At 43.9% G+C, this 12348-nt stretch overlaps 1 protein-coding gene across 1 annotated transcript in view; it reads left to right on the top strand.

Moving 5' to 3' along the window:
• The window catches only part of LOC134345861 (sideroflexin-5-like), a 271312-nt gene that overhangs the window by 7779 nt on the left and 251185 nt on the right, over positions 1 to 12348 (top strand). The window contains exon 2 of the mRNA XM_063047176.1: positions 441 to 509. Coding sequence (XP_062903246.1) covers positions 441 to 509 — 69 coding nt within the window. The remainder of the gene's footprint in view (positions 1 to 440; positions 510 to 12348) is intronic.

The raw sequence follows: 12348 nt of genomic DNA on the forward strand, positions 1-12348 counted from the left end.
CACTATACCCCATGCCCATCCTCTGGGCTCCCCCCTCTCCCTTTTCTTTCTCCCTAGGCCTCCTGTCCCATGATCCTCTCATATTCCTTTTGCCAACCAACTATCCAGCTCTTGGCTCCATCCCTCCCCCTCCTGTCTTCTCCTATCATTTTGGATCTCCCCCTCCCCCTCCCACTTCCAAATCTCTTTCTAGCTCTTCTTTCAGTTAGTCCTGACGAAAGGTCTCAGCCCGAAACGTCGACTGTACCTCTTCCTAGAGATGCTGCCTGGCCTGCTTCGTTCACCAGCAACTTTGATGTGTGTTGCTTGCAATTCCAGCATCTACAGATTCTGTCGTGTTTGCGTTTTGAATACATTTTATTTTTGTTTCCAGTTTATGTGGATTATGTTTTTATCTTTTGTGAATATTTCTTTCTGATTTGTTTCTCTTTTTCTTTCAGTCTACTTTTTATGGGCGTTTCCGGCACTTCTTGGATATTATTGATCCTTGGACTCTGTTTGTCACTGAGGTATGCTATTCATCATGTGGTCTTTAAAACTCTGCAGTATGAATACTTCCTACGGCTTCAGTATAATCTGTTGAAACTTTGCCACTTTAATAGGTACCTCCTGTGCTTAGTAAAGTGGCCCCTGAGTGTATGTTTGTGGTCTTCTGCTGCTGTAGCACATCCACTTCAAGGTTTGACGAGTTGTGCGTTCAGAGATGCTCTTTTGCACACCACTGTTGTAACGTGTGGTTACGTATTTGTGTTACTATCAGTTTAAGCCAGTCTGGTCATTCTCCTCTCATTAACAAGGCAGTTTTGCCACAGATCTGCCACTCGCTGGATGCTTTTTGTTTCTCGCAACATTCTCTGTGAGCTCTAGAGAATATTGTGCATGAAAATCGCAGGAGATCAGCAGTTTCTGAGATACACAAACCACTCCATCTAGCATCAACAATCATTCCACAGTCAAAATTTCTTGGATCACATTTCTTCCCCATTCTGATATTAGGACTGAACAACAACTGAACCTTTTGACCATGTCTGCGTGTTTTTAATGCATCGAGTTGCTGCCTGATGATTGGCTGATTAGATATTTGCATTAACGAGCAGGTGTACCTAATTAAGTGGCCACTGAGTGTATATCAAGCTGTGACTCTTGTGTATTCGAGGTTAGGGTTAAATCTTTGATGGGGAAATCAAGGGAAAGGAGGCTTGAGTGGAAGGTAAGGTTGCTGTACATGAAGATGTGTTCCTAACTGATACCATCACTTCTGTAAGGTGTGTGCTTTTTCAGCAGAACACGGAAAGAGATGTTCCTGGATCTCCTAAATATAGACACAAGAGATTCTGCAGATGCTGGAAATTTTGAGCAACATATGCAAAATGCTGGAGGAACTCAGCAAGTCAGGCAGCACCTATGGAGAAAGGCTGAGGCCTTTTTCAGGACTGGAAAGGAAGGGGAAAGAAGCCAGAATAAGGGGGTGGGGGGTGGTGTAATGAGAATAACTACAAGCTGGCAGGTGACAGATGAGACCAGGTGAGCAGGAATGTAGGTGGGTAAGGAGGTGAAGTAAGAAGCTGGGATGGGATTGGTAGAGAATATTTGATTTCCCTAAATATAGATCGCAAAATATAAACCCAGGCCCAATGGTTCTGTGGCAGTGGTTAAACGCTGACAAGTAATTCCCCCTGACTGCAGAACCTGAGGGAAAGCTGATTGTTCCATTATTCCATAAGGGAAACGGGTATTCCTGGAATCTATAAACCAGTGATTCTCACAATAGCGATAGGGAAGCTGTTGGAAAGGAATCTTGGTGATGAGATTTGTGAAGAATTGGAATACCTGTGAGCATGGCTTTGTGTGGGGGGAATCAGGACTCACTAACTTGAGCCTTTCGAGGAGAGGATGAAAGTGTTTGATGAAGGTGAAGCTGTGGATGTTATTCACTTCGGTTTTAGTTTGACAAGGTCATCCAGAAGATTAAGATGCATGGGATCCATGGTTAATTGGCTGTTTGGATTCTAAACTGCTTCACCCACAGTAAACAGATGGTAGTGGAACGTATTCTAGCTGGAGGTCTATGACTAGTGGTGTTCCACAGGGATCTGTACTGGGACCTCTCTTTGTGATACATATAGATAACCTGGATGAAAATGTAGATTGAGCTGATTAGTAAATTTGCGGATGATACAAAGATGGATAGTGTTGTGGATAGTGCAGAAAATGGGCAATGGGATGTAGATCAGTTGCAGATATGGGCAGAGAAATGGTAGATAGAGTATAACCTGGCCAAATGTGAAATGTTTCATCTTGGGAGATCAAATGTAAGGAGACCCTTAACAGTATGGTCTTCTGGTCCAAGCTCATAACTCCCTGAGACATAGAATATAGAAATCTACTGCACTTTACAGGCCCTTTGTCCCACAGTGTTGTGCCAACCATGTAACCTACTATAGAAACTGCCTAGGATTTCCCTACTGCGTAACCCTCTACTTTTCTAAGTTCCATCTACCTATCTAAGAGGCTCTTAAAAGACCCTGTTGTACTTGCTTCCACCACCACTGCTGGCAGTGCATTCCACGCACCAACCACTCTCTGTGTGGGAAAACTTCCCCCTGACATCCCCTCGGTACCCATTTCCAAGCACCTTAAAATGATGCCCCCTCACATTAGTCATTTCAGCCCTGGGGAAAAGCCTCTGGCTATCCACACAATCAATGCCTCTCATCATCTTATACACCTCTATCAGGTCACCTCTCATTCTTCATCGCTCCAAGGAGAAAAGGCCAAGTTCACGTACTCAAGATAATCTCATAAGATACGCCCTCCAATCCAGGCAACATCCTTGTAAATCTCCTCTGCACTCTCTCTATAGTATCCATATCCTTCCTGTGACCAGAACTGAACACAGTACTCCAAGTGGGGTCTGACTGAGGTCTTACACCAAAGTGGCTACATGGGTTAGTGACAGGGTAGGAACGAAGGCCTATGGTACGCAAAGCCTTTATGAGTCAATTAATTGATTTCCAGAGCTCAGAAGTTATGTTGCAGCTTGATGAAAATCTAGTTCTGCTTCAGGAATATTGCATTCATTTTTTGTCGTCCCATTGTAGGAAGGATTTGGAGGCTCTGGGGAAGGTGCTGCCTGGATTAGAGGGCATGTGCTACAACAAGAGGTTAAACAAACATGGATTGTTTTCTCTGGAGTGGTGGAACCTGATGGGAGACCTGATAGAAGTTTATAATATTATGCGTGGCCTGGGTAGGGTAGAAGGCCAGTGCTGTATCTTTCTCCTAGAATTGCAATGTCGAATGCCAGAGGGCATGCATTTAAGGTGAGAGGGGGTTAGTTGATGGGAGTTGTGCGGGGCAATTGTTTTTGCACAGAAATCGGTGGGTACCTGGAAAGTGCAACCTGGAGCGGTGATGGAGGCAAATATGATGGGTCTGTTCAAGAGGCTCATGAATGTTCAAAGAATGGACGAGTAAGCACATTACAGTTAGGCAGAAGGGATTAGTTTAGCTGGGCATTTGATACTAATTTAATTAGTTCTGCACAGCTTTGTTCCCATGCTGTGCTGTCCTATGTTCTGTTTGAAACTTGCTGCGAGATGAGTTGACAGAATCAGATACTATCACTATTTCAAAGAGACATTTAGACAGCCCATAAATAGGTTGGAATCGGACCTTGTGTGGACAAGTGGGATTGGTGTAGATGTTCAAATAATGGATGGCATGGTAAGTTGTTTCTCTCCTATACACCTGTCTCTAATTACCACCTAAGCCCTCCCTCAGCTGATAAATGAATATGTCTCCTTGTTGAGTAACACTTGAAAGAAGAACTAAAAGTTTTGTGGGTGGGCGATGTGGAATTCGGTTTGTCATCAAGGTTAGGTTATATTTTGACAAATTTCTGTCGGTGCAAAGTGGAAAGTATCCTTCAGGTTACATTACAGCCTGCTGTAGAAACACCAATGCCCAGGAATGGAACAGCTGACAAAAAGTGATGGATACAGCCCAGTTCAACACAGGCAAGCCTGTCCCTTTACAAGGAGCACTGCCTCAAGAAAGCAGCATCTATCATCAAGGACCCCCACCAACCAAGCCATGCTCTCTTCTCACTACTACCACTGAGCAGGAGGTACAGAAGCCTTGGGTCCCACACCACCAGGTTCAGGAGCAGGTATTAACCTTCAACCATCAGGCTCCTGAACCGGTGTGGATAACTTCACTCACCTCAACACTGAACTGATTCCACAACCTACAGACTCACTTCCAAGGACTCCACAACTCATGTTCTCAGCATTAATTTTTTATTCTCTGAATTTATGTTCTTTTGCACATTGAATTATAGATTCAATCATATCCTGATGAAGGGTTGCGGCTCATAATGTTGACCCTTTTTATTCCCCTCTATAGGTGCTGCCTGACTTGCTGAGTTCCACCAGCAATTTGTGTGTTACTAAAGATTCAAACATTTAATTCCCTTTCAATTCTTTGACAAACTCACCCTCTCTTTCCACAAATGTTCATTGCAACTATATAGCTTCTCTTATTAAAAACAGCGAGTCATAGATCATCATAACATAATAATGTGTTTAGCACTCTGCATTGTTGTGGACCACCACAGCAACACCCCTAGACTCGTAGGGAAGTCGTTCGTGCTCGAGTTCTCGTATTGGCTCTGGGATGCTGGTGTTTATGCTGTTAAATCTGGCTTCTTACCTTGGCAAGTGAAAGAGAAGAGATCAGGTTTTTTGTCTGTTTTACTAGAAGGATGGCAAGCTGCCAAGACAATGTTTATGTTTGAAGGTAAGACTTGTTTCTGTGAGGTGGAGAATGGGTAAACGTGTCAATGCCCTACATATGAGCCTATAATTATTGCGTCCAATAATTACTGTTAAAAATCACACCCTGACAAAGGACAGTTGGCATATACTTTTAAGTTTTCTGAGGAAAATTCGGTGGATTTATTTTCAATACATAAAGTGCAAAATTAGACTTTTCAACAAAATTCAATCAGACAGTATTAAATGTGGCACTGTGGTTAAATAGGCAAATGCAGTTATAGAGTTACGGTTGGCACGGTAGCTTGGAGGTTAGTGTAATCGCTTTACAGCACCAGCGAACACCGATTGGTGTTCAATACCAACCGCTGTCCGTAAGGAATTTGTACCTTCTCCCCGTAACTGCGTGCATTCCCTCCAGGTGCTCCAGTTTCCAAAGATATACGGATTAGGGTTACTGAGTTGTGGGCATTCTATGTTGGCGCCGGAGGCATGGCATCACTTGCGGGCTGCCCGCAGCTCATGCCCATAAACACAAGCAATTCAGCAGATATTGGAAATCCAGAGTAATGCACACAAAATGCTGGAGGAACTCAGCAGGCCAGGCAGCATCTATGGAGGGGAATAAACAGTCCACGTTTTGCACTGAGACCCTTCATCAGGACTGGAAAGGAAGGAGGAAGAAGCCAAAATAAGAAGGTGGGCAGAGGGGAAGGAGTACAAGCTTGGCAAGTGATGGGTGAGGGGGAAGGCGGGTGGGTGGGAGGCCGGGATGTCCTCACTGATTTGATTGGATGCAAATGACAAATTTCACTAAATGTTTTGATTGCATGTGTGAAAAAGGGTAATCTTTATCTTTATGCAGAACAGAAACTGGCTGACCGCACGACTGCTGGCTGTTGTACTCATCTATAGTAATTCCATTCACCCACAGCCTTCTGTACCCAGGCAATTCAAATACTTGTCCTTAAACAAGAGCGTATCTGCCACCACCACCACTTCCTCAGACAGTGTCAATTCAAAATAAAGTTATTATCAACGTATGTATATGTCACTCATTTTCTTGCAGGCATTCACAATAGATACAAAGAAGTACAATAGAATCAATGAAAAATGACACACTAAAAGACTGGCAAACAAGTAATGTGCAAATCAATGCAAACTGCAAATAACAAAATAAAATAATAATAATAAATTATACTGAGAGTGTGAGATTTAGAGTTTTGAAAGTGAGTCCGTAGGTTGTGGAATCAGTTCAGTGTTGTGGTGAGTGAAGATGTCCACGATGGGTCAGGAGCCTGATGTTTAAAAGGTTCTTTATTTTTTGGCTTAGCCGCTCACTTTCTTTAGCACATTGGTTGCTTGTCAGTCTTTGTGTGTAGTTTTTTATCAATTCTATAGCATTTCATTGTTCTCCTGTGAATGCCTGCAAGAAAATTAACCTCAGGCTATTATATGGTGACATCCCAGCACCTGCAGATTTTCTCTTGTTTGTGATATGGTAACATACATACTTATGGATTCCAACCATTCCATGTGGAACAATTTCCACCTTTGGTCTCCTCTACGCCTCCTACCTCTCACCTCTCATCATGGGCAGCACAGTAGTGTAGCAGTCAGTATAATGCTATCACAGCGCTAGCAGCTTGGGTTCAATTCCACCCTTGTCTGTAAGGAGTTTGTACATTCTCCCTGTAATGGTGTGGGTTTGCTCCGGGTGCTCCAGTTTCCTCCCACAGTCCAAAGTAGTTAATAGGTTAATTGTTCACATGGGTGTCATTAGGCAGTGTGAGATGTTCTTTGTGCCAAATTTGCATTTGGCCTCTCGGTACCAATGAAGGAGGCTGAGAATGGAAGATAAAAAGGTAAAGATTAGCTTTATTTGTCACATGCACATCAAAACAGAGTGAAATGTGCTGTTTGTGTCAACAACCAACGCAGTCCAAGGATGTGTTGGGGGCAGCCCGCAAGTGTCATCATGCTCTGACGCCAACGTAACGTGCCCACAATTCACTAAGCTCAACCCTTACATCTTTGGAAGGCGGGAGGAAACCAGAGTATCCGGAGGAAAGACAAATGGTCATGGGGCGAACATACACACTCCTCACATGCAGCAGCAGAAACTGAAACCTGATTGCTGGCACTGTAAAGCATTATGCTAACTGCTAAACTACCTGTCAAAGATGAAATTCATTTGGCCTCTCAGTAGCAATGGAGGAGGTTGAGGATAGGTAGGTGAGTGTAGGAATGGAGCGCGAGTTAAAATTACATACAACTGGAAGTTCAAGGTGGCCATTGAGAACAGAGCACAGATGCTATGCAAAATGGTTGCATAATCTGTGTTAGTCCTGACGAAGGGTCTCGGCCTGAAACGTCGACTGCGCCTCTTCCTATAGATGCTGCTTGGCCTGCTGCGTTCACCAGCAACTTTGATGTATGTTGCTTGAGTTTCCAGCATCTGCAGAATTCCTGTTGTTTGCATAATCTGTGCTTGGGTTTCACCAGTGTTATGGAGGCCAAGCCAGAAGAGGTGCAGGTGAACCTCTGCTTCACTTAGAAAGGATAGACATAAACACAGGCACTTCAGCCCATCTAGTGCATGCCAAACTATTATTCTGCCTAGTCCTATCGATCTGCAGCCAGACCCCTCCTATCCATGTACCTATCCAAACTTCTCTTGCATCTTGAAATCAAAGCTGCGTCCACCACCACTGCTGACAGCTTGTTCCATGCTCTCACCACCCTCTACATGAAGAAGTTCTCCCTCGGGTTCCTCTTAAACATGTCACCTTTCACCCTTAAACCATGACCTCTAGCAGGTTCCCTGGGTGATGGTGACAGGTTGAGAGGATTGAGAGGAGACATGATAGGGGTACACAAAATTATAAGGGGTACAGATAGGGTAAATGCAAGCAGGCTTTTTCCACTGATGTTGGGTGGGACTATAATGAGAGGTCATGGGTTAAGGGTGAAAGGTGAAAAGTTTAAGGGGAACATGAGAGGAAACATCTTCACTCAGAGGGTATTGAGAGTGTACAACAAGCTGCCAGTGGTGCTTGCAAGCTCAACTTCAATGTTTAAGTGAAGTTTGAATAGGTACATGGATGGTAGGGATATGGAGGGCTATGGTCCTGGTGCAAGTTGATGGGAGTAGGCAGTTTAAATAGCTCAGCACGGAGTAGATGGGCTGAAGGGCCTGTTTCTGTGCTGTACTATTCTATGACCCTAGGTGTTATGCCTACGCTCACAGAGGGAAGTGCCTGGGGCTAGGGAGGGATGGATGTAGAGGTTGAGTGGAGTCACAAAGTCTGATTCCTACAGAAAGCAGAAAGGATGGTGGAGAGAAGCAAAGGTGTAACTTGTGGTGAGACCATGCTGAAGCTGGTAAAAATGGTGAAAGATGGTGCAGAGGGCGAGTGGGTGAAAGTGAGGATGGAGGGAATCCTGATGTTTTGTCTGCAGAGAAGTGGGGGTGAGAGAAGCCATGTGGAAAAAGGTGAAAACCCCCAAAATATGACATCACAGAGGTAAAGGTTGGCTTCATTTGTCACACATACACTAAACATAGTGTAATGCATTGTTTGTGTTAACAACCAACACAGTCTGAGAATGTGCCAGAGCAGCCCACAGGTGTCACCATGCTTCCAGTGACAACATAGTATGCCCACAACTCACTAACCCTAACCCCAATGTCTTTGGACCGTGAGAGGAAACCAGAGCAGCCATGTGGTGATGGGGAGAAGGTACAAACTCCTTACAGACAGCGGCGGGATCGCTGGCGCTGTACAGCTTTACACTAACTGTTACGCATAGATCTTAGGGAAGATAAGTGATCTAGGATTGCTTTCTGCTGTGCAGGGCGCAATGAAGTGAGTGCTGACGAGATGATTAAAATGGAGGCTGTGGTTTGGATATATGATGATTCAAATTGGCAGAAAGAGTACATGAGCTTTTAAAGCTGGGGAGAGGGTGTAAATGAACACAAAGTATTTTACAATCTCTGAGGGAATAGAATAAAATAAAAGTGGTTTTGAATGATTAACTATAGTAGCCTCTAGACTTGCTGAAAGATTCTGATTCTCTACTTCCAATGTAGTTTTATTTTCCATAAGCAGTGCGGTACAGTAGCAGAGCGGTTGGCGCGACACTATTACAGCTTGGGGTGTCGGAGTTTGGAGTTCAATCCCAGCTCCGTCGGTAAGGAGTGTGAACGTCCTTGCCGTGACCACGCAAGTTTCCCGCGGCTGCTCTGGTTTCCTCCCACACTCCAAAGACGCAGGGGTTAGTAGATTTATTGGTCTTTGTAAATTGTCCTGTGATTAGGCTGGGGTCAGGGGTTGCTGGTGGCACAGCTTGAAGGGTCAGAATGGCCTGTTCTGCGCAGTATCTGTAAGTAGTTTTCTTGTGATTCGATGCCTGACCTTCTGCAGTCTGTTGAATAGTAACATCCAAAGGGTTAACAATTAACTCTTAAAGTCATTAAAAGGAACACCGTGCCTGATATCACGTGGGCACCCACCACCCTCTGTCTCTTCTTTCAAAGGTTGCATGTCAGAGCAAAGAGCACATTGCATATTGAATATTTATTCACAAGTTTAATGGGCATTGCAGCACAGTAGATGTTTGTTTATCAGACCAGTTATCCAGGCACAAGAGATTCTGCAGATGCTGGAAATCCAGAGCAACATACACACACACAATGCTGGAGTAACTCAGCAGGTCAGGCAGCATCTGTGGAAATGAATAAACAGTCAACATTTCAGGCCCAGACCTTTCTTCAGGGCTGGAAAGGAAAGGGGAAGATGCCAGAATAAAAGGGCGGGAAAGGTAAAGGGCTGGAGAAGAAGGAATCTGATAGGAGAGGAGGGTGAAGTATGGGAGAAAAAGGAAAGAGGAGGGGCACCAAGGGAGATGATAGGCAATGAGGGGATGAAGTAACAGGCTAGAGTGCTGAATAGATGAAGACAGAATGAGGGAGGGAGAAGAAATCGTTATGTCATGAGATTGGAGGCTACCCACTTGGAATATGAGGAGTTGCTCAGACTCCTGCACCCTTTATTCTGCGGCTCCATTTTGGGTGGCCCATTCTGCAGTGAACATCAAGGCCAATATGAACTTGTAAATTTTAAAGCTGAGGGAACAGGAAGTTCCTGCTAGGATGGGTAATTAGAGTACTTCTTCCACAATTTCTTCCTGGGACCGGCCCACAAGTGCCATTGCAAAGAAGGCACAGCAGCGTCTCTGTTTCGAAGTTTGCACAGATTTGGCATTTCATCTAAAACTTTGACAAACTTCTATAGATGCATGCAACTCAGCAGGCTAGGCAGCATCTATGGAAAAGAGAGAGTAGTCAATGTTTCGGGCCGACAGGTCCTGAAGAAGGGTCTCGGTCTGAAAAGTCAACTGTTTACTCTTTTCCACAGATGCTGCCTGGCCTGCTGAGTTCCTCCAGCATTTTGTGTGTGCTTCTTGGATTTCCATCACCTGCAGATTTTCTCTTGTTTCTGTAGATGCGCAATGAAGAGTGTTCTGACTGGTTGCATCGCAACCTGGTATGAAAACACCAATGTCCAAGAGTGAAAAAGCCTTCAAAAAGTAGTGTATACAGCCCAGTTCATCGCAAGAAAAGCACTTCCCACCATTGAGCACATCTACATGGAGCGCTGCCATAAGAAAGCAGCATCCATCATCACAAACCACCACCATCCTGCTCACGTTCTATTCTTCCTGCCGCCATCAGGGAGCAGGCTTAGGTCCCACATCACCAGGAAACAGTTACTGTGGATAACTTCACTCACCTCAACACTGAACTGATTACCAAACAGCCTATAAACTCACTTTCTATTACACTGCAACCAATATTCTCAGTATTATTTACTGATTATAATTTCCTTTTTCTCTATTTGCACAGTATGTATATGTATGTGTGTGTATGTGTGTATATATATATATATATATATATATATATATATATATACACACACACTCACACACATATATATTCTTTTCACGTGAATATGCTTCTTTGCTTGCTTTTTTTGAACGTGCTATGTTGTATGTCTTGTGCCTTGGCCCCAGAGGAATGCTGATTTGTTCGGCCGTATCTATGTGTGGTTGAATGATAATTAAATTTGATTTGATTTGTCTTTAGCATATTGATTGTCAGTCTTTGTGAGTAGTTTTTCATTGGTTCTCTTGTATCTCTTTGTTCTACTGTGTATGACCACAAGAAAATGAATGTCAAGGTAGTATATGGTGACATACTGTATATAGACTTTGATAGTACATTTACTGTGAACTCAGTTTTAAAACACCACTGAAGTCAAGTTTAAGGTATTGACCCATAACATTGACTGTTCATTTTAGATTAGATTAGATTCAACTTTATTATCATTGTGCTGAGTACAGGTACAAAGCCACTGAAATGCAATTAGCATCCGACCAGAAGTGCAAAAGAATAGTATTATTTACAAAATAACTGCAAATAAAAAGTAAGTGCTACAGCACACAAATATAAAAGTACTGAGACAGTACAATATGGATGCAATACTGCTTAACGCTATACTGTGAGGTTCAGCAGGGTAACAGCCTCAGGGAAGAAGCTCTTCCTGTGCCTGCTGGTGTGGGAGCGGAGGCTCCTGTAGCACCTACCGGATGGGAGGAGAGTAAAAAGAACATGGTTAGGGTGAGATGCATCCATGATAATGCTTTTCGCCCTGCCCAGGCAGCGTTTATGGTAGATGTTCTCAATGGTGGGCAATTGGGTGCCGATAATCCGCTGGGCAGTACATCTTTACCTGTAGAGATGATGCCTGATCAGCTGAGTTTCTATAGCAGATAGTTTGTTGGTCCGGATTCCAGCACCACCACTCTTGTGTCTCTAAAGATAAAAAATGAAGCTTTATCAGGTGAATGACTGCTGAAGCCAGTCACTGAGGGGCAGTACCGACCTGTAGGTTGACAGGCCTGAGGTTATAATAAGAGCAGGAGCTTTCACTGATATGTTTAATGCAACAGAATCGTAGTCAAAGTTGAGTTATTGTCCCTTACTGATCCTTGCTGCTCTATTCACTGACACCCCATCCAGTTACTGCCCCTCTCCATCCAATCACTATCTCTCAAAGTCAATGTTTATCGTCATCTGAACAAGTCCATGTGCGTAGCAGCATCATGGGCACATACACTCAGTGGGCACGATTTTAGATACCTCCTGTACCTAATGAAGTGGCCACTCAGTGTCTGTTCGTGGTCTTCTGCTGCTGTTGCCCATTCACGTTAAAGTTGGATGTGTTAAAGCTCACTTTTGTAATGCATGATTATTTGAGTTACTGTTGCCTTCCAGTCATCTTGAACCAGTCAGACCATTCTCCTCTGACTTCTCTCATTAATGAGGGCTTTTCCGTAAGACCACGAGACATAGGAACAGAACTCGGCCATTCAACCCATCGACACTACTCCGCCATTCCATCGTGGCTGATTTATTATCCTTCTCAATCCCATTCTCCTGCCTTGTCCTCATAATTTCTGACACACTGACTAATCAAAAACCTATCAACCTCCACTTTAAATCTAC

Source organism: Mobula hypostoma, chromosome 4 (genome assembly GCF_963921235.1).
Source record: "Mobula hypostoma chromosome 4, sMobHyp1.1, whole genome shotgun sequence".
Classification (NCBI taxonomy): Eukaryota; Metazoa; Chordata; class Chondrichthyes; order Myliobatiformes; family Myliobatidae; genus Mobula; species Mobula hypostoma.